Source organism: Harpegnathos saltator, unplaced genomic scaffold (assembly GCF_003227715.2).
Source record: "Harpegnathos saltator strain DR-91 unplaced genomic scaffold, Hsal_v8.6 scaffold8, whole genome shotgun sequence".
NCBI classification, from domain to species: domain Eukaryota; kingdom Metazoa; phylum Arthropoda; class Insecta; order Hymenoptera; family Formicidae; genus Harpegnathos; species Harpegnathos saltator.
Window position 1 is genome coordinate 2,415,655 of NW_020230648.1, and position 25,917 is coordinate 2,441,571.

The 25,917-nt window shown below is 38.6% G+C and overlaps 1 protein-coding gene across 2 annotated transcripts; it reads left to right on the top strand.

Annotated features, from left to right (window-relative positions):
- The first annotated feature begins 482 nt into the window (after positions 1-482).
- Dpp10 (Dipeptidyl peptidase 10) lies at positions 483-25,791 on the top strand. Of its 2 annotated transcripts, XM_025306711.1 has the most exons (18): positions 483-720; positions 8,719-8,880; positions 10,544-10,696; positions 10,937-11,064; positions 12,056-12,267; positions 12,999-13,162; positions 13,271-13,374; positions 14,443-14,563; positions 15,525-15,760; positions 16,187-16,488; positions 18,586-18,645; positions 20,848-20,997; positions 21,936-22,105; positions 23,131-23,273; positions 23,789-23,983; positions 24,494-24,654; positions 24,760-24,971; positions 25,480-25,791. In XM_025306711.1, exons 1-18 carry the CDS (start codon positions 688-690, stop codon positions 25,624-25,626), a joined length of 2,853 nt encoding a protein of 950 aa, XP_025162496.1. In that variant the 5' UTR covers positions 483-687; the 3' UTR covers positions 25,627-25,791. The 2 variants fall into 2 exon arrangements, with proteins under 2 accessions (XP_025162496.1, XP_011146456.1); XM_011148154.2 differs by lacking the exons at positions 18,586-18,645; positions 20,848-20,997 and having other exon boundaries at positions 484-720.
- Positions 25,792-25,917: the final 126 nt, after the last annotated feature.

The following is a 25,917-nucleotide window of genomic DNA, read 5'->3' on the forward strand; positions in this document are numbered from 1 at the left end:
AATACTGAGCGGCAGGTCAGGTAGTCATTTTTTGCTTCCGAATGATATGAATCAACGACAGTTCGTAAAAACAATTGATTTCATCCATATGCATTCCTAGCGGTAGCGGGGATGTCGCATCATCAAGCGCGCTTTATATACGCTTTCACTTGGCGGTATCTAAAGGTGCTTAATTTTTTCACAGTGCATACACACACACGCACACACACACGCACACACACACACACACACACACACACACACACACACACACACACACACACACACACACACACACACACACACACACACACACACACATACATACAGACAGACGCCTTCTCTCCGTCTCTTCATGTCACTCTGTCTCTTTTTCCTACCCCCTTATATTCTCTTCTTTCTCTCTCTCTCTCTCTCTCTCGCCTCCCGGCTATGTATAGCGCAGCCTCCACCGTCGACGGCGCAGACTCTGCGTCTGCAGCATCTCTCGTAAGGGATGATCTCTCGCTCAGTATCGAGGATTTGTACGGCGCAAGTGGTACCGAGCAAGTCTCTCTCATTGCGCGGCTGAGGTAACGGACGAGCGGGTGACTCGCATTCGCAGAGATTCCCAGCAACGTCGAATGGGATAAACGCGGAGGGCCGCGTCGTTTCGCAGGGTCTGCTAAGGTTGTGGGAAAGCCGCGGAGCGTCCGATTCGCACCATCGATGGCAGATCACGACAACATCTACGACGACGAGGTAATTAATTATAAGTCAGTTCGAACTGTGCCGTTACTGTGCGTTCCGCTTCTCCCTCGGTCTCCATTTTCCAAATGCCGCACGGAGCGCAATCGTCCGTCCGTCGCCGTTTTCTTTTTTTCCTTTTCCTCCTCTCTCCCTCCCCCCTCCTCTCTCTCTTTCTCTCTCTCTCTCTCTCTCTCTCTCTCTCTCTCACTCTCGTTTCCTTTCCCTCGCTATTTTCGAACGCAATATTTCGGGAGAGAGGATTTTCCCCGAAGAAGTAACACGACCGCGGCGGAAGCGCCGTCGAGCGCCTCGCTCTCGTCTTCATCGTCGAAGACCGATCGCCGCGTTTTCTATTTATGTTTTCCCCGTGAATATCGCCGATGAATCCTCGGACGCTCTACAAGGGTCATAAATGCGTTTGCGCAGCAACAAGTAATATCAATACACGACGGCAAATTGAACGAGAGAAGTCCGTGCTCCAGAAAGTAATAGCCGGTGCAAAAACGCGCGATGGATTCGTCCCCGACGGCGTGAGCGCCCAAGGGGCATCTCGGAGACATCCGAAAGAAAGTCCCACTTGCGTCTGTCGGGCGTCTCTAAGACGTACTTCAGACTTTCGTGCCGTCTACAGTCGACGGTTATTCGTGCGGTCGTCGCGCGAATATCGCTCGACGATTATTCGCGCTCCGGCGGGAGCATTATCGTTTTATCATTTAGCGCCAACAATAACAATATATCGACTCGTGGAGAATCATAAGAGCTGATACACAACGAGACGATCCCACACACGGGACAATCTCCATTTCGTAGCATTTCACGCGACTGCTGACATTCAAACGACAAAGTTCAGCGAGAACGTCCCGGAATCGGCGGACTCGATCGAGCGTGACTTTCTTTCCGAAGGAGGAACTTTCAGAACCCCCGCGAGAGCAAGAGGCACTCCACCGACAAGGGGCTGCAAAAACTATCACGGCGTCACGTGTGATACGGATAAACGCATCATCATGCGACGGATCTGCCCGCGCAATATTTCGCGCGAAACGCGAGATCGCCACTTAAGTGTGTCACGCGCGTGCTATCGCACGGTCGATCACGAGTCGGCCACGAGTCGTGGAACACACATCGTCCTGGTCGAGGCCAGGCATGGCACACGCGAAGGTATACCCTTACGGAAATTTATTACAGGCTGTAATAAATTGTCCGGTGATAATAAGTAATTTTATTATACTCGCATGAGTACCTACGAGTAATAAAAGTTACTGACGGAGGAAACTCACAGGGAACTCGGAAATTCAAAGAGTTAGATGAAACTTTGTGTAGAGGGAAAATAGTTCATTCATAGTGATGCAAAATTATTTTTCGTTCGTGCGGAATTCCAGTCTGAGAGGGTGAAACCACCCTCTCGGAAAAGAAAACCATTTTCATTTCTAGCGTGCATCTATTAAAATACGAGGCGTATGCAAAAATGGTTTGTAGCGTATTTCATACTCTTTGTAACTGTGTACTCAGATTTTTGCAAAATTGAAAAGTCTTTGAAACCTTCTCCTCCTTCTCATTACTTTCAAAAATTTTTTAATCTTCAAAAATTTTTAAATTAGTCTTAGAGCAAAGATAAAAAACATCGTACATCAAATTCATCCATATATAGCAATAGAAACTGGAGGCGATTACATTTTTTAAGGATAGAAATAATTATATAGAGCTATAGGCGCTTTTGAATTGCTCTGTGCTCGATAATTAACGAGTCTTGTTAACGAGTTGATATTTTCCTCTACTGCAAGATGATAAGAACTTAATCCTAATGACATTGCAATGTATTACATAAGATATGAACAAGAGCAGAGATTAATTTGCTTACGTATAAAAATAATAACATGTGTGTGCTTAACTTTCTTCACTTCTTTACGTTACGTTCGAATAGCTTTCGGAATTCAAAAGGTTCAAAATTCATGAGATGTGCAAAGCTCTGTCGATATCCTCGGTGCACTTATCCATTTTTAAGCCACGTATATTTAAAAAATATTTTAATAAATTTTGAAAACTCAGCGACGAGAAATAATTATGCGGCAATAATTGCAATTTCAACATATTATCTTTAGTTTGATGAGATCAGTTGCAAGATCTAATACCATGACAGTGTCAAAAATATCTTTAATAGAATTTGTATATAATCTGAAACTATATATATATATATATCCAATGATTCTATTTATATCTCTTCCAAGGCGATACAAAAATCTAATCGCCAGCGTAACCTTTAGTTATTGACGCACAACATTTAATATTGATTAACCTTTGCAATTTGGATGATGCATGATAATAGGTCTGCTCACAGTTTGCGCAATTTCGGAGAAGGCAATTCTTCTTATATTTCTCTTACTTAAAAAAATTACTATGAGAAGGACAGAATTTATTACTGGCGAATTTTCATCACAGACTATAGAGTAATACTATAACGGTATGTTGTAACGTTACAATAAAACATATATGTATTATAATACAATAATATTTATATATATGAATGATAATATATAGACTATCCGGGACCTTTTGGAAACGAAAAATTGTGAGGATTAATCAGATCAAACTGAGAAGAAAAGTCACGTACTATTTTGCAAAAATCGCAATAGTTATCAAGTTATTAATGATTGAAAATGACTACATCTACCCAGTTAAAATCACAACGTTGATCCGACGTCGATGAGGATTGAACTAACGTTGATTCAACGGTTCATCGACGATTTCAACGTCAAATCTACGTCGAATCAACGTTATAGTTCTGATGGGGCAGAGGCTCTTTTAATTGATAACTTGAAAATTTGCGTAATTATTTGCAAAATGGTAAAGAACTTTGGTCATTCTGAGCAAAAAACCTCTTCTTCATATTTCTTCAACTTCTTTTACCATTTTGCAAATTTTCAAGTTATCGATTAAAAGAGATGTGGTTCATCTTTAATCATTAATAACTTAATAACTTAATAAGTTGCGAGTTTTACAAAATGGTACATGACTTTTCTTCTCAGTTTGATCCGATTAATGTTCACAATTTTTCGTTTCCAAAAAATCTGTACACCCTGTATATATAAACTGTTATGTCGTAATATATAATATGTGTTAATTTATAAATTTATATTATAAATATAATTAGGTGTGTTATATTACATTTGCATCGCTTGTCACATTATATTTGCTCGGCGTTTTCCGCGAGCGATTATTCTTCTCATGAATAATTGCGTGACTGTGCTGATGAATATGCTCGCTGTACCAAATGAGCAAGATATTAGCAGGCAAATTGATAGCAGATTCGACTGCAATACCGCGGTACGAATCCATGACCAAGCATAACAAAAATGCCGAAATGCTTGGTCTTGGAGACATTCAAGAAAATCTAGAACAAGTTGGGCATCTTTGAGACGTCTCCAAGTTATCAGTGTCCGCATTATAAGCCGTCTTCCCTCCCGACAGATCCTGCTGATTGATACAACTTGACGGCAGATTGGCGACGGAAACCGGCGACAGGATCCGCGGGATGCTTCATTTAAATACATTTAAATTATCAACGAAACATCCCGCTCGGTTTCTGCCGTCAATCTGGCACCACGCTCTGCTAACAGAGCCTGCTCTGTGTTTCCGCAGTTTCCATACAGCATATAAAGTTGAAAAAACGTTGCTGCAATGTTGAAACAATGTTGCAATGTTGCAGCAACGTTGCGACAATATTGATGCAACTTCTGTGCCGCACAGGTGTTGACAAACTGCCGATCCAAAGTCCACGACAGACATCGCGGCAAATCCGCTTGTGCGAGTTCGGCTATCTGCAGATAACGGCAACATTTACATACGATTCATTTACATGAATATCACAAATTCCCGAGTACCATAACTTCCTACTCAAAGAGCGATGTAGCAATATGGTACAAATTATACATAACCGTCGCGTATTGTCAGTTAGTGTCCACTGGGAAGTTAGCCAGCGGACCCCACAAGTGACAGTTGCATGATTACTTCCAATTTCCCGCTTAACGATGTAACTTTTACGCAACATCGCGTGTCGTGTTGCATTTACATTGTTGAGTGGGAAATTGGTTGTATTACCGTTACTCGCGGTTTGCTGCGCACTTTTTTCCGGTCACAACGTCAGCGACGCTACTTGCCGACAAAGGCCTACGTTCTGAACTCTCTTTCAGCACTACAAGGGGCTTGCAGCCAAAGGGGAGTTTATAAGCCACTTTTATACAGTCGCTTTTAACGATAAAAGAGAGTTCAGAATATGAGCTAAAATCTACGACGGATACACTGCGCCTGCAAATCTGCTTCTGCTGGCTCGGCTGTCCTATCGCTTGCGTCTCCCCATGTGCGTGTGCTATGGGCCTGAATGCTGAAAATGATCTTGTTCTCAAGATCGCAGCAACGCGTTTCTCTCTCTCTCTCTCTCTCTCTCTTTCTTGGGGAAAAAGAGAGAGAGAGAGAGAGAGAAAAAGAACTGCCTGACGCACAGCGCGCAGTAGCTTCTGTCTCTATCGATTTCAGCCACGGCTGCTGGACTATTAGCTATTCTCGCCGTCGAGTCGCGGAACTCCTATAATCGGCAACCCGTGTTTCTTTTTTGTCGTGATCGTCCACGATTTTCTCCGCTGAGAGACCGCCCGTGCCTCCTCCTTCCCGAGTGGGAAAATTAACATGGTAAAAGCCTGATATTATTTTTCTCTAACATTAATCGGGTTTTACTAGGGATAGAAAGAGACAAGGGCCCTGCAAGATGTGTAACAAATAAATTATTTGTCCCTAACGGGTCCTTTGGCAATATTAATAGGGCCTTATAAGGAAATATTTTTATTATTGCTTGAGTGAAAATATTCGTTCTTTTCATTCCAAGAAATTTAAACTGTAACGTTCTTCATTTCTTTATAACTTTGTTATTGTACAACAAGAATTTTTTATTTTAAAAATATAGCATACTTTACAATAAAATATAGTATTCTTTACACATAAAAATCCTGCTACTGTTTTTATTAAAGTTTGCTGCATTTCAAAACGAAGGCAATACTAGAAAAATCCTTGGACGATAATGAATATGACAACTGATAAAACCAATAAAATTTGTTTTTAATTGCGATATAATTAATATTAAATCTTTAAAAGAACCAGATAGAGCGTACCTACTAAAACAATACTAAACTACGACAATTTTATTTACACGCTTCAGATCTTATTAATTCTCTAAACTTGATTTTGTATATTTAAAGCATTCTTAAAAGATTTTTCTAAGGCCCACATCAGTCTTCCATGTTAAAGCGTTATTTCGTAAAATCTAAGGCATTCCTAATAAATCCTTCTAAGGCCCTTCTCAACTTTCCCTATCAAAGCGTTATTTATCAGATATAAGGCACCCTTAAAAAATCTTCTAAGGCTCTTCTCAGCTTTGCCTATCAAAGCCTTATTTATTAAATCTGAGGCATCCCTAAAAAAATCCTTCTAAGACCCTTCTCAGCTTTTCCTATTAAAGTCTTATTTCGTAAAATCTAAGGCATCCCTAAAAGACCCTTCTAAGGCCCTTCTCAATTTTTCCTATCAAAGTCTTATTTATTAGATCCAAAGCATCCTTAAAAAGTCCTTTTAAAGCCCTTCTAAGGCCCTTTTCTTATTAAAGCCTTATTATTTCGTAAAATCTAAGGCATCCCTAAAAGATCCATCTCGAGGCCTGATGAAATAATAACGAAGCATCCCTTTTTAGGGCATCCTACTTTTAGCCTTATCGGGGACTTATGCTTTATGAGGATGGCCCTAACAATTGTTTGCTCGGATAACGGCGTCGAGGAAAACGAACGACGAATTGGAGAACAGACGACGAGGACGCATTTATAAACGGACAGACGCGCCTTCGCGATGCATGGCGCGACTTCCATTTAGCCGAATCTCCCGATGAATCGTTTCCGTCGATGATCTAACGTTTATATCACGGCTGACATTGTTACCCGCTGCTATTTCGCGTGCCTATAATTCGAGCACGCCGGGGACGTCGTAAAAGCGCGCGCAGGGATACATCTCAGGTCCACTGAATATCGTTCACGCTCCGGTCGTTCGGATTCCTCGAGCACAAGGGGGCGGGTTCCGTTTAACGCTGTGAATGCCTCGAAGGGACAGATAGCGGCCGACTAGATTGGTTTATTCGACACTTTGACGCATTTATAGCGACATTACTTCGAGCAGGGTGGTGTTAATTAGCTATTTCGGTGCGACGAGCGGTGTCGCATTCGCCGTTATTTGGCGGCGAAGTAGCGGGAGCGATAAACGTGAGAGTCCGCTGAGAAGAAGTGCTGTTGTGCCGGTGGAATCGATCAACAGCATTGTAATCGGAATACGAATGTTCGGGTAACGCTACCAAATCAGCGCACGGCATTGTAATCGGAATATAAAAAGATTCGATAGTAATATAATTCGAATTAACATATTATGTTTTAACAATTGCTAGCCCGGTGAGCAGAGATTCATTGACAGAATGTTATTTCCATGATATTCAAGCCTCTCCGCTACTAATTAGTTCGGCAAAATGCGGACCAAAGTGGTGGAAAAACAAAAACGTTCGCGCAACGGACCAAAATAACATCTTGCGATTAACTGTGAATTAGCCATAACAATACGCTCGTTCGCTTCACGCTATATCGGTCGTGTGGGAGTCAAGTGCGCTTGAATAGAAAACTTTTAAACAGTAATTCAATTTGTCTTCCTCTTTTTATGAATGTATACAGGGTGTTCAGGATCTTTCGGAAACGAAAAATCCTGAAGATTGTGAAGATTGTGAAATTATGAAGATTAATCAGATCAAACTGAGAAGAAAAGTCAAGTACATTTTGCAAGAACCGTAATAGTTATTAATGATTGAAAATGGCCACATCTAGAAGCTCTTTTAACTGATGACTTGAAAATTTGCGTTGACTTATTTGTAAAATGGTAAAGGACTATTTGTTCAGAATGACCTAATCTACAATTATATGACTGCTATTGCGTCTAGTGACAAATTCAAGATTCAGGACTGAAAGTTCAATATGTTCATATCCATCGCTAGATTTGAATTTTTAGTCATTTAATTATTTTAATTTCGTTTGTACAACAGCATTTTTCTCAATATGTAACTATATTTGTACAGCGATATCGAAACAAAATTCATATATGATCATAGAATAGATCATAGAATTATTTTTGATCGGGTGAATGAAGCAGTTGTATAAAAGCAGTAGAGATGTGCGAACTATTCGAATTCGAATCTAATATAATTCAATTCGATTCGAATTCGAATAGGAATCAAATACATTATCGTTTGCGTGCATCAGCTACAAAACGGGCCATCTGGACCTGTATGTTTGAACCCTTAACTTGTAATTAACTTAACTTATAATTAATAACTTAATTATAAATTACTTTAATTATTTAAATATACATTTTACTTTGAGATGATATTGCAACATCAATATTTCCTTTCATATTAAAATCTTCCATCATTATTTGCATGTTTAATAGTCATGTTATAAATTTTGTAATGATTCGATTCGATTCGAATTCGAATTTAAAAAATGAGATTCGATTCGATTCGATTCGACATAAAAATTCTTGATTCGCACATCTCTAGAAAGCAAGATGGAGAAATGCGCGACAGGTTTCACTTGTCGATTAAAAGCCGACGGTCGGGCCGAATGTGTCCATCACTCGTCGATCTCGCAGGACGCATAGGACACCCCAGTTGCGAGGCCGAAGCCGCGCAAGCCCAGAATTCTCCCCGGTATGGACGCGGTGGAAATATCTCACCTTGGATTAAGATTTTATTAATATTCTGACGCAGTCGGACGCGCGGAGCTCCGCGCTTTTATTTTTAATGGACATGCGCGCGCGATATTCTCCCTCATATGTCGCCCATACATGTCACCACAAGGAGGCGGAACGATACGCGGCACTCGCGCGCGGCACGATGACCCGGTTACTTCATATTAATTTTACTAAGAATCTTTGTGACAGGAGCTAGTTTCAGCCAACCCGAATCAAAGGAACTGGCGCGGGATCCTGATAGCGTTGCTCGTGATCGTCGCGGTCCTAGCCCTGATCGTCACATCCGTTGCTCTGCTCACACCTCCCGATGACGGCCCGAGGGTACGAGGAACGCGATTGCGCCTCACCGAGGTGAGTGGCGGTCGGAAAATTGCAGCTCCCCCCGCGGCTTCGCTCGGCCCTGAGCGAGCGGATGATGTATCCTTAGTAAACAAAAAAAAGAGAAGGGAAAAGATTTATCACAAACATTGATGTGATCGATGAGAAACGAAAGTGGACACGAAGCGGCACTTTTTTCCGCTCGAATTACTTAATCTCTAAATTTCCCGCAGTAGGAACTTCACCCGAAAAGTAAGGTGATGCAACTGAATCACACGCGAATTTGAATAATATTTCATTCGTACGGAATAAATTCCCCGGTCTGAATATTTTCGTTTAAAACCGAAGAGTGAGATCCAGGGAGCAGCAAGATATCATTAAGAAAATAAAATATACATATAATAATATAATAAATAAAATATCATTAACAATATTCGCTATTTCAACGATAATCGATGACGTGTGAAAGCATTTTTTAGATTTTATTTCTGAGATATAACTGCTGCACAATCTCAGTTTAGAATACATATTAGATACAGTTTAGATACATATTGTTATAAAAATTGTCCAACATTGCTGCAATATCTGCAAGTTCCTGGTAATCATATACCAGCATCACGATATTTTTTTTCATTGTCATCCTGAAGACTATATCTCGAAAACTAAGCTTTCACGGGTATGTGTTTGCTAAAAAACGTTTTCACTTATTTTCCGACGTTGAATCTCCGTCCTGTAAGTTTGTCAAGCATAATTCAAATACAATCTGTAGTTTCTAACATTGTATCGACACCATTATGAGTAACTTTGACACTTTAATATTTATGAGAGACGGTTTTATATACGGTTTTATATATAATATCCTAAAGTTTCGCTTCGTTCGATAATATCGTTGAAATGTTTTTAAAACATATTAAATTCAGAGAGTTATCACGTCCTGAGATAGTCCTGAGTCCGCGTCTAGTCCTGAGATCATTCCAGATACGCACAGATCGTGGGATATTCCTTAGTACATTCTAGCAATGTTGAGATAATTATTTTTAAAAAGTAACGCGCTGTCGTTACTCATTATCCGTTAAAAAAAAAAAGTGACTCGTTATCATGAGGAATATTCAAAAAGGAACGAATGGCTGCAATTTCCGTCATTATTTTTCCGCCAGGTTTTAAAATCTTTTTTTTCAGGAAATTCGAAAACGAACGAACGGTCTCCAATTTCCAGTTATTTTTCCAGGCTCTACAATCTTTTTTCAGGATTCTCTTTTGGCCGTTTTGCACATACCTCTTCTGCACGTGCAAAATAACGATAAAAAAGCTAACGATTTTATTTGTCATCGTCACCATTAATAATGAGAAAAAACAACGTCGTCACTAAGTCGTGATTGAAATAAAGTAACGGTATCCTTGCAACGAGTGACGTGTTACATTCCGTCTGTGCATTCTGGACCTGTCTAGGACGATTTCAGGACATTTCGCGTTACCTCCGAGAATCGGGTGAAGACATTCGAAAGCTGTACGAAATTAATATTTCAGAATATTGATCTAATGTCCTTTACTCTCTGGGACGTGCGCGTCTGTTGATCCTAGTTAGTTCGAAATTTCGAGGCTGGCTTGACGGCAAATCCCACAAGCACAAAGCGGCTTCGGAAATTCGTGGAACAATCGCGAGATTGATCCGCGGGAATGTGTTCTTGCCTCTCAGGTGCTATCGGGCGAGCTGTCTCCTTTATTATTCAATGGATCCTGGGCGCGCAACTACCACATATGCTACCGTGATCCTTGGGGCGGCATTTCCTTGTTGGACGCCATAGACGCGAACGTCGTGTCCCGCAGTTTAATGCCGAATGAAACCTTCGTGAGTATCTGCGATCGATCACGCGTCCGCTTTCGGTGCGTCGCGCGTATCAGCGGATAAATAAATGCATCCGGCTCTGAGAGGCTCTGTGTCTCTCTCTCTCTCTCTTTCTCTCTCTCTCTCTCTCTCTCTCTCTCTCTCTCTCTCTCTCCCCCCCCTCTCTCTCTCTCTCTCTTTCTCTCTCTCTCTCTCTCTCTCTCTCTCTCTCTCGTTCTCTCTCCTTTCTTTCTTTCTTCGCAGAGACGACTGAATCCAGCAAAGTTCTCTCTGTCGCCGGATAAGAAGTACTTGCTCCTTGCTCAAAACGTGAAGAAGCTGTTTCGCTACTCGTACTTAGCGCAATACGTCATTTACGACGTCAATACACGGTCAGTGTAATTATATCTTATTGTTATATTATCTTATATATAAATATCAGCGTTATACCTTCAATATTTCTCAACACTCTGCGAGTCCCACTTTTTTATTTTGGAAATTTAGTCTTACTCTAATAGTAGAGGAAAGTCAGACAGATGTAAGTAATGTTTCAAACGTTTAATTTGAAGAATAGCTTTATATACATAGTGGAAAAAAAAATAAATTTTATGGGGGAAATACAGAAATCTTGAGAGATAAAGAAATGAAAACGACTTTTTGTCGAGATGTGTGACCCATCATTAGAGTGGTATCTCCAAAAGCGCTCTATTACATAATGTAAGGAGATCAATCAGGAGACTTTTGTATATACAGATATTATATGTCGCGTTTTTTTTCTCTTTTTTTCTGTAAAATATGCCAGGACTCGAAGGGTGACATTCATTGCTATCACACGTCACATGTGTATGATGCATTGTCATGAATAATTGACATCGCATATATGTGGCCATCATTTTTTATTCTACATAAGCAAATTAAGTGTATTTTATGCTATATTGCATAAAAAAGAATATGGTTATGATTTGGAATGAACAGTTCCCCAGATTAACGATGATAGCAAATATGTTAATATCAATGATAATTAATTATTAATTATAATTAATATTGATTGCTAATTACTAGTTCTTAATTAAGTTAATAATTTAGTAGCGTCGATTTTATATGCACAAGGTGTCCGGGATCTTTTGGAAACGAAAAATTGTGAAGTTTAATCAGGTCAAACTGAGAGGAAAAGTCGTGTACCATTTTACAAAAATTGCAGTAGTTATTAAATTTGCGACTCCTGCAAAAATGGTACATGACTTTTCTTCTCTCAATTTGATCTGATTAATCTTCACAATTTTTCGTTTCCAAAAGATATCTCGGATATCCTGTATATAAATGAAAGTTACATATGATTGATGAGAGTTAATTAAATTAAACCTAATTGAAATCTCTTTACAGGGAATGCATAGCATTAACTCCTTATCCTGAAAAGGATGTTCATCCGTACCTTCTGCTGGCACAATGGACTCCGCGTGGCAACGGGATCGTCATGGTGCAAGACTACGATATTTACTACAGAACAAGTCCCTTGAGCAACATCGGTCATCGCGTAACCAACACCGCGGTGCCTGGGATACTGTCGAACGGTGTGCCAGACTGGTTATACGAAGGTGAGACGTTTGGTGTTTCCAGCCTGCGGAAGTTAGAATCAACTGAGATCTTGAAGGGACGCATCCCGAAATCGTGCAATATCTCGAGTCAAAAGCGTACAAAGAGAACATGGCTCATATTTTAAAATGTCTTTTACCGTTAATAGTGGCTGTAAAATAGTGGCTTATAAGCCTCCTGATTGGTTGTAAGCCACTTTTAGAGTCACTTTTAGTGATGAAAGAGAGTCCAAAATATGGACCCATTTATATGCATTACGTTGAAATGTTACTCATGAGATTAGAATTCGGAATTAGATTAGAGATAACTCCGTTACCGTTACGCTCTGATAAACATTAACTACCCTACATTAAAAGAAAAATGTTAGTAGCGCGTCGGTAGATTGGCTGTAGATTCGGTCAGACAGTTCCCACTTAGCGATATGACTACTATGACACAACTCATACATTTTTTATTAGATAGTGTTTACTGGGAAGTTACTTCTTTTCAGTGTCGACGTGTTAACGACGTTACTTCTTTTTTTTTTTACTAGCAACGATAACGAATGCAACTATGTTACTTCAGCATATATTACTTTAGCAAATTCTAAGAGAGAAATTTGTCGAAAAGAGAGTAATGAAAGTTATATTGATTCGTTACTTTTTGAGTAATGATAACGAGTTACTTGTTTTCGATAGGTAACGAGTAGTAATAACGAGCTGCTTTCTAAAAGTAATTTTTGTTCAATTTACAGAGGAGATATTGCACAGCGCGGAGGCGATCTGGATGTCATCGGACGGCCACATGATGCTTTACGCTTCGTTTAACGATTCCCTCGTGGAGGAGATGCACATTTCGTGGTTTGGGGAGGGCAATAAGGCACTGTACCCTGATATACGATCCTTACGGTACCCAAAGGTACGCCAACTCGAGAGTTCACCGCGATGTTTCAGCGAAGCACGATTTCTCCTTCGCCGTTTGTGCTGTCAGGAAGGACTTCTGTCTCAAGACCATTTCGTTTTCTAGCCTGGAACGCCGAATCCTTCGGTACGATTGTACGTTGCCGATCTAGTCGACCCGAGTAACATCCATACGAAGGTAGTGAAACCGCCACCTATCATCGAGCATGTGTGAGTTTATTTATTTAGGCTAGAGTAAATATTCCTTATGCCGCGTAGTCTTGACGATTACTTTGCAACTTGACGAGATTATTAGTTCGCTACTGCGTCCTTTGACAAGGATAACTCAGTAAACGAGTGACATCAGGCCAATATTCATTAGATGAACACCAATGTTACAATTTTTCGCTTGACAATTAAGTTGGATGTTTTATCTCTTTTCAATTCTTGTGAAAGGTTTCAATATTGAAAGGAAAATGAAAGATTCTCGTACCGACCGCGAGTCGATATATTACTCAAATTATAGATAAAAATGATTAATCCTTGAAACTGAATAATCTCATTTTCTATTTTATTTAACAAACAGGACAAACCTTTCACACTGACCTAATAAATACAATATAACGTATGCACAGTGCAATGTAACAATTTATATTATTACATAAATTATATAATTATACAATTATACAATTACACAATTATACAATTATATAATTATACAATTTACATTATTACATACATTACATGCATAAAACTATAACATTGGTATAATTTTATTGTTAGTTAGCGCTTACTCGGCATCTTGAAATATTGATTTTACGTGCGTCTCTTGAAAAAACGTTCTCTCTCTTCACTAAATATTTTAAACGTCAAAGATATATTATCCTTTCGAATATTACAGAGATATTTGAGGAATATTGAGGTGCCGAAATACAACGTTAAAAGAATCAAAAACATTAAAAATTATTATACTATTGAGTATCGTTATTATAACGTTCGTTGATTTTCTGCTCACTGAGAGGACATCGCTATTATATTTTACGCTTCGTAATTTTACATTGTAATGTAAAACATCCGCGGGTTGTAGAATTTTTCTTCTCAATTGACTCGACGCTGATGCAATAGAAAGCCTGTTCATCGTAGAATATGTTTGCTACTTCGAAAGTGAGAAAAACAAAACAGTAGGACTCTTAGCGCTCAGACACGTCATTAGCTTAGCATTTTCTCCAATTTTGAGAAGGCTATTGTCTGTGTAAACTAACGTCAAGACCTCTCAAATGAGTCATTGTCTCCCGTCAGGGATCATTACTTCTCGACTGCCTCCTGGGTGTCCCTGACAGAAGTCTGCATAACGTGGTTGACGCGCGCCCAGAATCTTTCGGTGGTGACTATTTGCAAAAGTCCGATGTGGCACTGTCAGGTTCGTGATTGTCTGCTGTTCTTATCTCCGGAACATTCTGCATTTCTTAGAGTGAAATTTTACTCGTACGAAACGTAGAACGAGCGTCGTTTAATACTTGCGAGGTGTAACGTTGCTACGTGACGATCGCTCGGATAGATAGACACGAAGAGAACTTTGAAGTAAAAATTTATCTATTTACTTAAAAAGTAAAAATTCATATGTGCTATTTATATTTCAGGAAAGTCATGAAGTCTACTTTCTAATTTTCCCGGAGTGAAATCGCACTCGAAAAGCAGAATAACAAACGAATTCGAGTGATTTTTTACGCGGAATGAATTCTCTACTTTGGATCGTCCAGTGAATATTTTCAATCGAAGTTAACTCCTTTTAATTTATGGTGAAAGTCATTCTTTCGATTTCGAGTGTGACTACTTCTTCGAGTGAATATGCATTTGAGATTTTACTTAAAAAAATTGAGAACACGATAACTTTGCAGGCGTTGCATATAGTGCCTTTAAATTCGCAAATGTGACAATTTGTTTTATTTTCTCCCTTTATTTTTCTTTTTAATATTTCTATCGAGCATAAAGAGTAGAGAATTTATAATTTCTCTGTTGTCCGATTAAGACTTTCTTGTTTCAATTATCACCGTATTTTTCCTACCATATTTACCAATCATTGGTATATATTTTTACTGCCTTATTTATCAATCATCACAATATTTTTACTATTGCTTCCGTCGTAAAGTTTCACTCGCTTTAAGTGAGATTTCATTCCAAGAAACTAGGAGATCATAATAATTTCATTCAAATGCTGCATTTAGCTAGTTTTAAATTTGTGAATATGACAAAATTGTTTATTTTTCTTCCTCTTTTTAATATTTCTACCAAAAGAAGTAAAAAGAGGTAAAAAGAGTTGAAAATTCATCTTTCACAGTTTCTTGCCAGCCCGGATAATTTCTTCATTTCAATTATTTTAGGAAATACAAAGGATAACGGGCGATGGTCGTGGATGGGTCGATACCCCTCCGGAGGCTCCTCTCTTTTCGACAAACGGCAGCAGTTACGTCGCGATCAGTCCTGTGAAAGACGGACCGGCGGGATATTATAAGCATATAATCTGGACGAATGTACTCCGCAAACAGATAGTGCCTTTGACGCATGGCAAATTCGAAGTCGTCAGGATTTTAGTATGGGACCAAACGAATAATACTATGTGAGCGAGTTAATCGCTTTACACTAAAACTTCCATATTCGCTCTAATCCCGATACAATCCAGGCACCAAATTATTCGAATTCGGGTAAACGTGACGCTTCAAATTTGGGTTGAATGGGAAACAATTGAAGAAAATTTAGCACTTTCTCGCTTCTAACGTCATAAATTAAAAAAATGGCCGCGACGAGTAGTCATGAGCTTGAACTTAAAACCAAATTCGAATTCGATTTTGGGTCTGGATCACTTGTCACAGTCTAAATTTGCATCTGGATTGTTCGGATCACCCGAATAATACGGTTTCGAACTTTGGAATCTCTGATATTCGGATATCCGAGTGCCCTAATTTATACATTTTGCATGAATAACGGAAGAAAGAACCGCGCGGGACGTCGCGCATACAAGAAAACGATTTGCGTTCTCGGCTAGATATTTCATCGGTATTCCATCCATGAGGCCGGGCCAAAGACACCTGTATCGCGTAAGCTCCACTTTGCCACGCATGGGATCACCTCTGCATCCTCCCGTGTGCCTCACGTGCACCATCTCGCCACCCGGCGTGGCGGGCGACGACGAAAACGGCCACTGGATCGGTTCCCCAAATCGGCAGAATGGTCCGACCGCGCGGAGCGATTGGCAGGACGATTACGAGACTCAGACGGACAGTACCGACAATAAGGAGCACCGTCAACCCTCCAAAAAGGACAAGTCGAAAAGCAAGAATATCTCGAGTGAGTGCCAAGTGTCATTTCCTCTTGGTGTCTGTCTGACTTCACTCTTCACATGCATCCAAGTCGCTTTGCGATGGAGAAGTTGCGATGAGGTGTACGATAGTGTTGTTATTAACAAGCGCTCGTCACGGCACGCTTGCAATTCGCCACTTTCGGCCAGCCGGCGAGTCACTCAAAGCGACACTCGTGATTAGAATGCAGGAAGCTGCGTGGCCGCAGGAGCCAGTAACTTTCCGAGGCTTGTTAATGACTTTTTAATTTCGTTGCTCTTACAGAGTCATTATTAGCATTCACTTCAGCAGACAGTTGCATATTACTTTTGTACTTCCCTTACAGAAATTTATCACTGGCTGTAATAAATTGGCCAGTGATAATAAGCAATTTTATTACTCGTATGAGTAATAATATTATCCGTAATTTTATTAGACAGATATATCAGACGGATCAGACGAGTAATTTTATCACTTATACAAGTAATAAAATTATTTATTATCACCGGCCAATTTATTACAGTCGGTAATAAATTTCTATTATCTTTTCCGATACCGCTGAATTTCTTTCTCACGTCGCTCATATATGCCAATTCACACGCTTTTCACGCATGCCAATTCTGCATCCCATAGTGTGTGTGTTAGTTCTTACTCTATTTTTATTATCTTTCCTAAGAAAGATAATTATATATAATTATATATGAATTTTCTCTCTACATGACTACATATGTATCCACGTATGCATAATTATTTACGTCCACGTGGAAAAAATGCTGTTGTACAAATACATTCACGTGACTGCTCGTGTTTACTGCAGCTCATGATGAAAACGTTTAATTAATTGGAATTAGGTTTTACTTTCTTCACTTAATAACATTTCCTCCGTTTTTTCCGTGGACATATATAGGGTGTTCCATTTCAAACAGGTCGAATGTCTCGAAAAATAATTGAAATACCGAGGCTTGGTATTTTTTTTTTATAAAATCTTTCGCGGGGGAGAGATTTTCAAAAAGAATTTGACTTTGAGACATCTCGAAGTGAGATGAAGATCAAGTTCATTTTTTTATACAACTTTTCTCAGGCAAATTCAATATCTACCCACTCACGATGACCGGATTGGCCAAATTCGTTCTACTCAAAACAGTACAATCCCAAAAGAAAAAAATATCGAATCTCGATGTTTCATTTAGTCTTCAAGATACTCAGTCTGCCACGTTTGTAACGTATAATTGTATAAGATTTTATATACATACAATCACATATGGAATCAAAATTTATGTACGGGTCGTACATATATAATTATACAAGATTTTATATATAATTACAATTATAAGTCATACAATTATACAAATTATAAATTATATAAATTATAAAATAATATATAACCCTCTTTTCATACATATCATCTATGAGAGAGATTTTATATAATTATATATAATATTTTTTTATTCGAGTTATCATCGTGAATGCTCGTAGCGTCAATCAATTACTCGCGATAAGATTCTGAGTGTCGCGCTTGCGCCTTCTTTTCTTTTTCCTTCTTATCACGTTCGCACGCTCTCACTTGATTCCGGTAGCTGGACTTTTTGAGTTTCGTTATCACAACTGAAACCTCAACCAACACATTGCGTGGTACTCCAGCGTAGCGAGATGATTTCTCCGTCATATATATTCACTTTACTCACAGTAGACCCCGTCATCTATCACGTCATATCACGTGTAATTGAATATTAAACCGATCGATAATGTGTCTGACGCTTTTCTGCTTCTTGAAGTTCTATACACCGCTATATACCCACTTTGATATTTACTGGCGAGATTACTCACGCACGCAATTTAGCAATATAGCATCCGTCCCTTTATAATATATGAGCCCTGAGAAAGCTCTGTATCTCTCTTTCTCTCTCTCTCTCTCTCTCTCTCTCTCTCTCTCTCTCTCTCTCTCTCTCTCTCTCTCTCTCTCTCCTTCTCTCTTTTTCTACTTTCTCCTCTCTCATGGATATCTCTTTCGCAAGCAAAAGATTGTTTCGCTAGCCCCGATATATTGTTTCTTCTTCATGAAAATCCTCACCACTTCTTCGAAATATATTGAACTTTTACTAACCAGATTGTGACGTTCTTTCTTTCTCCTCGGATACGGATGAGACACAACAACATCCTAAAGAGGGTAAGGCAACGTCGATGATAGTATTCACATGGTAAAAAAAAGAAAAGAAAAAAGAGAAAAAAACAAAAGCGGTTAGGCTAAAAGTCCATAAAAGGGTGCCCCTGATCCTCCCCCCGCGCCGCCCGCCTACCCCTCCGCAGGGACTATGTTTCGACGCAAAATCGATTTTAGGAGAACGAAAACACACGTTCTGCGTGTATCTCTATCTCTGTCTGTGTAACGATAGTATATAACATATACGCTCCTGCTAGAAGGAGATTACCTGATCTCTTACATTAGTACTTACACACGAATATACTTACATACAGTTTTTTGATATGTTACTTTACGCCTTTTTATACGATATATCAGCCGTATCTTTAAACGTCTTAACGATGTTTTGTAAATTTATTACATGCTAATGCTAGCCAAGACCTCATAGTTGTTCGCACCATGCGTGTACGATGTCAGTAACGTTGTTTATGTGCTTCAAATGTGTTTCTAGCTCAGAGCTCTTAAAGGATCTTATCACGCGAATTCGTCGGTCTTCTCATTTCCTCGCTTCGTTCTATTACGAAAGAAAAATTTAACTGGATGTACGCGTGTTAAAAAGAAAAAAAGTTCTCTCGACAATTCCACGCGTAAATATACGTACGTATTTTTTATGCGAGTGCGATACCGGTAGATTGCAGCATCAGTAGATTTCAATTCGAAAATTACTCGAGAGGACAAGTAGAGTTCGACTGACCGATCCGAGTAATTAACCGAGCCAATTAACCGCGAGAAAAATAATTATGTATAATTATCAGGTTTGGGAACTAATACGCGTGTAACATTGTTATTTCTGTTACTGTTATAAATTATTTTTTTCTAACTATCATTTGTAAATGATGTTATTTTTTTCTCACTAGTAGCAGTAACGTTAACGTGACTACAATCGTTACTTTGCATATATTTTAATATATACAGGATATCCCATTTTAAATGAGCTAGATAAAAATTTCGAAAAATATGAAAACTACTAAGAAACATAAAGAAGAAGAACAGACAAAAGTAGGTATAGTTTCAAAGGGAACACAAAACAACTGTATCATTTTGATTACAGATGGTTCCATTTTCGAGATATTCACTGATCATTACTTTTCTTGAATGGAAATCCCAATTTTTTATTATGTTATTTTTATCTACCGATTAATTTGAACAAAATCAAGTCCCAAAAAAGGCCTGCAAATCTTGATAAAAGAAGTAACAAGAATTATAAAATTCGTTACTTTTTGAATGATAATGATGATAATGAGTTACTTTTTTTCATCGAGTGATGAGTAACGGCAACACCCTTTTAAAAAGTTACTTTTAAAAAATAACTTTCCCAATCCCGATAATTATACGAAAAATTATATATGATTATATGTAAATATATGAATTTTGTGTCTACATGATTACGTATAAAATTATGTATGTCACACACGAAAATTAATGTTACTGTATAATTTTTCTTGGTCTATAAACATATACAGGGTGCCCGGTCTTTTGGAAACGGAATATTGTGAAGATTAATCAGGTCAAACTGAGAAGTAAAGTCAAGTCAACCATTTTGCAAAAATCGCAATAGTTATTATGTTATTAATGATTGAAAATGACCATATCTGGAAGCTCTTTTAATTGATAACTTGAAAATTCGCCTACTTATTTGCAAAATGGTAAAGGACTTTTCTCCTCAGTTCGGTCTGATTAATCTTCACGTGTAATTACGAATAATTATATGTGACCATACAGAGACAAAATCTATATATAATCATTTTTTCTCGGGTATACACGCGCGAATTTTTCCGCAAGATCGGAACGTCGCGAATTCGCACGCTTTGCGGTCGAAATTTTTCTAAAGTCGTCGTTCGCGTATAGCTAATTTGTGACCAACGAAGTTTGTTAATTCTCTTATTGTTCGTGAGATCTCTTTGAGACATTCGATGCTCATCGTTGAGAAACGAAATAAATAAAAAAAGAAAAAAAAAGAGAAATCGTCTGAGATGATGTAAAATTAGCGAGAGTTACAATGATTACGTTCGAGCAAATGCGTATCCTCGGTATATCCTCTGTCGCGTGGGTAGGGTCCTGTTAAGAGACCGTCTGGATTTTCTGGACCACTGTCGTCCTACCATACAGTCACGTCCTTTCCTTTATAGAGATTTCTTAACAGCCGGCTTTATTGGTAATCCACGACAGACAATAGTACCGACGCCTGGTGCCGATGGTGCGGCATTCTCGAATCCACAGCCTTCTTCTTTTGTGTACCGTTTTCTTGCCGTCTTGAGTGTGTGAGTGCTGACAGAGAGAGACGGACGGTATCCACGAGTAATCAATCAGGTAGAGACGGTACGCAACCAAACAATATCTGTGTGTGTGTGTGTGTGTTTGTGTGTGGGTGCGTGTATGCGTGTGCGCGTGCGTGCGTGTGTGTATGTGTGTTAGTTGACGATACAACACTCGCTTCGTATACCGATGGTATGCATGACATGTGTGCGCGCACATGTGTGTGTGTGTGTGTGTGTGTGTCAGTGTTGGGCATTAATCGGTTGAAATCTTAGTCAACTAAAATAATCAGCAAGACGATAATCCAAATTAATTAATTAATCATTGTACATATGTAATTATGAATTATTTAATCATTTGACGAAATTAATTATTAATCAATTTGAATTCAAAGTGATCTCGACTGGAATAATCATAAGATGAATGTTCCAATTAGCAACCAATTAGCAAAAGAATAATCTTAATCATGAGGATAAATCGATTAATTAACGTACGTGATAAGTTAAATCATGAATAAAATCATGAATAATAACAGATGAAATTGATTTTATTGGGAATCCGCTCGATATTAATCTTGATTATTTTAATCAACCAAAACTGGATTCATAGCCAACACTGGTGAACATGTGTGTATGTGTGCGCGCGTGTGTATGGGAGGGGGGAGGGAGCGAATGAGTGGGCGTGCGTGTGTACGCGTAACGCGAGTACATATACGTGTGTATGTATACGTAATAGATATATAAAATATATATATATAAAAAAAAATATATATATATATATATACTTGAGTGTGAAACGCTAAAGTACATATACGGAACTTATATATCGCGGCTTTTTACTGATATATACTTTTACTGATATATCCTCTAAATGATACTGGCCTGGAGTTGCGTAAATAGCTGCGTGCATCCCGCATACGTGTGATAAAAAAAGCTCGCCCGATACGCGTGCGACGGACGTGTGATTTTTATTATTCGGGCCCGACGCGCGTCTACTTGCAGAGGACGGCGAGCCGCCCTGTCAATATCACAACGCCATCTTCCCGCCCGACGGTCTCGAGTACTTTGTCCTCGAGTGCCTCGGACCTGGTGTGCCCACCGTCAGCTTGTATAAAACGGAGATGCCCGCACCGCGACTTATCTCCATGTTGCAGAACAACACGGTGTTGCGCGTAAGTCTCTATCACGTTAACGCGTTGCCCGTCACGCTGTAGGGGACTTTGGTTCTCGAGGTCATCCCTTACAGAAATTTATTACTGGCTGTAATAAATTGGCCAGTAATAATAAATAATTGTATTACTCATACGAGTAATACTTAAAATTACTAGTAATGAGCAATAAAATTATTCGTACGAGTGATAAAATTACTTATTTTACCACCGGCCAATTTATTACAGCCATTAATAAATTTCTGTTGGGGATTTTAAAATAAGAATAAAAAACTTCGGTATGTTAATTAATTATGTTTACCATTCAGCGAAGCACTCACAGTACAGATTTGTTCCCGCAAAAATATTTAAAGTGAACGTAACGGTACAAATAGTGACAGTGTCGCAATTTATGACAATTGCATCTGTTTAAGTTGCATTAATAAATTAATACAGGTCCTAAGTTATTATATAATATATAATATATAAAATATATAATAATAGTTATAATCATAATAATGAATTTTTTTATATTCTTTATATAATATATAGCATAAAAATTAGAAAAGTCGAAATTCAAAATATGTAACTCTTCATATGTATACATAAAAAATACGATGTAGTATTTTTTACAGATATACAAATGTCACAGCTCAATATAACTTTCGACAGGCAAAAAATTGAAATTAAAGTATTCTCGAAAAATTATCCAATTGAAAAGTTTATTTCCTTTGAGAAAAAGTCTCGACTGGTCTGACTCGTTGTTTTCATATTTGGACATAACGTGGCGCATCATAAATCAAATTCATTATGCAGTCTCAATAAGCTGACGATATTTCGTTACTTTCTATTTGATATTTTTTTAGATATTTATTAAAATAATTTTTAACGGAGCTAATAAGACCGTCAGTCATTCGCAAATTGATAATGGGACTCGCGTGGGAACTCACACATCACCCGAATATATTAACGCAGTGCTTGATGTGTTAAAGTTTCAACTGTATCACCCTGTTCATACAATATGTAAATCTAGTGTATGTTTATTGCAGAAAAGAGTAGGAAACATCGCGCTACCGCAGGTAAAAACGTTTCCCGTGCAGATAAGCGGCGGGTACAACGCCCAGGTGAGACTGCATCTACCGCCTGGGCTCAGAGAAGACGAGATTACGCGCTATCCGTTGGTCGTTCAGGTGTAAGCACGCTGCAGCACATGCAACATACTTTAAAACTGCACTTGCCACCAAAATCATGAATCGAAAGAATGTTCATGATCACTTAATAACTAAAAAGTCATTTAGAGCTGGTCAGCTTTTGCTCACGTGCCAGCACCTCGTCAACATACAGGGTGAGGCCACCCTAAAACAGGCCACTTGAATAATTTTAAAAATATATAAGATAGAACAAAATTTAAATACCACAAGTTGCAGGGTTTTAAGCGAGACGTATTATATTGTATAATACTAATATGACATTAAACAGCACCATCAAGGTTACGAGTAGATCAGTTTTGTTCAACATTGTTTAAGGTCGTACTAGTGCTGATGATAGTGCTGTGTCATTTAAAACTCTACAACTTTTACATTTAATATTTTTTTTTATCTTGCATATTTTCAAAGTTATTCAGGTGGCCTGTTTTAGGTGTCTCGTTCTGTATAAAAAGGACAATTGAGCTTGAGCGCTTGACTGTTAATGACAATTTCTTTGTAGGTACGGCGCTCCCGGGTCGCAACTAGTCACTGAGATGTTCAAGGTGGATTGGAACACGTATTTAGCCAGTCGGAAGAACGTCATTGTCGCGCAGATTGACGGCAGAGGAAGCGGTGGGCAAGGTTACAAGTTACTCCACGAGGTTTACTACAGGCTAGGTTCCGTGGAAGTGGCCGATCAACTCGAAGTCATCGAGTAAGCGAGATATTAACATACACATTAATTATCACATATGAATTCTCTATTCCATACGACAACCACGAGCTAACTCGCATAAGTTATTTTTCTGAGTTTTGCTGAATTGATTATTGTTGAATATAAATATAGATTATATAGGTAACAATATAATAAATTATACAATAATTAATTTTTTTATGAGTTTTGCAAAGTACATAAGTATAAATGATAGATATATTTAGTTGTAACATACTTTTTGTCCTTTTGTGAATTTTGCTGATATAGATATAAATATAAATTATAAATAAGTAAAATTAAGTGTAACGTATTGAAATAACACGATTTTTACGTAGCGGCGGGAGATAAAATTCCTTAATATATCACTGTAGTAGAGAATATGTTAGTGAACACGGGCTATACTCGTCTCTCCTTTATCTATTTTAGTTATATCTCGCTTCTGTAACGAATAATGCTTCTCAGCATCGCCGTGAATCGCCCTTCTTAATATGCGGCTGTAATTATTCGTAGATATTTACGAGACTCTCTGCACTTTGTGGACAAGCGGAGAGTGGCTGTTTGGGGCTGGAGCTACGGCGGTTTTGTCGCCGCTCTCGTTTTGGCTCATCCGGAACAGAATGTGTTCCAGTGCGGTATAAGCGTCGCACCTGTCGTCTCCTGGGAGCTTTACGGTATTCTGTTTTATCTAAATATATCTTTATATATATATATATATATATATATAAGTTTCGTACTTGCATGTTCAATCCGATGACCTCGAGCGATTTGTCGCGCAGATTCCGCGTACGCCGAGAGATATATGGGGCTACCGAACGTGACGTCGAATTACAAAGGCTACGCTGAATCCAACGTTTACGACAAAGTCGAGCATCTGCACGACAAGATGTTTTATTTGGTGCATGGGACTGCGGATGACAACGTCCAGTTCCAGCAGTCCATGGCGCTTGCCCGTCATCTCGCTAAGAAAGGCATACTCTTTCGGCAGCAGGTACTTTAATACCATTTTTTGCGGATAAGAATGGAGCATTTTTGACCTCTTGAGTGCTATGGACGCATATCTGCGTCCGACGAGTGTCATCCATGTGGACCATGAATGCGTATACGTGTCTAAGATTAATCTTCACAATTTTTTGTTTCCAAAAGATCCCGGATATCCTGTATATATATATATATATATATATATATATATATATATATATATATATATATGTATATATAAAAAATGTAAAAATATTATCGCAATTGAACAGTGCATCGTTTTTTCAAATATTTTTTTGTATCATTAAAAATGCAACGGAAATATTTCATAAATATTTCATCTTGGTCAAGATATAGGAAACACCCTATGTATACATATGTTTAGTCATTTTCTTCTAGATCTCTTTGCCTTCTTTTGAAATAAAACTTAATACATCTATGTGATGTCAGAATTGTGAGCCAATCAAATAATTAATAATTCCTGATAGATATACGTGCTCCACATGATTTGTTCGCAGGTCTACCCAGACGTGAGCCACACTTTGGCGGGCGTGAAGGAACATTTGTACCTCTCGATGGCGCAGTTCTTGGAGGACTGTTTCCAGAAACAAGTACCTGTTGACACGAAAGCCGGGCTCGGCAGCGGCGGCTCTGGCGGCGTGTAGTGATGCGCATTAAAAAAAAAAAAACAAAAAGATGACGATAATTATTAAAGATTATTAATATGGCGAAGTTACGTAAGAAAGGAAAAAAACAAAGAAAAGGCAAGCAAAAAAGAACGTGAAAAAAAAAAAAGATCTAAATATCTCCAAATTGTGTTCCGTTTAATAGAGTATTTACAGAGGACACGCGCGTGGCCCGTCTTTTTGTACTCCGACCCTCGAAATCAACAAGATCACAATGGAACGAGAAGTATCCGCGACCGAGAGCAATGCATCCCTTGCGCGCGATTTCCA

Coding starts and splice junctions, on each gene's coding strand:
- Dpp10 (XM_025306711.1), top strand. CDS start 688: ATGGCAGATCACGACAACATCTACGACGACGAG. Junction 11,065..12,055: donor ATTTACGACGTCAATACACG/GTCAGTGTAATT, acceptor ATCTCTTTACAG/GGAATGCATAGCATTAACTC. Junction 15,761..16,186: donor GACCAAACGAATAATACTAT/GTGAGCGAGTTA, acceptor GTTCTCGGCTAG/ATATTTCATCGGTATTCCAT.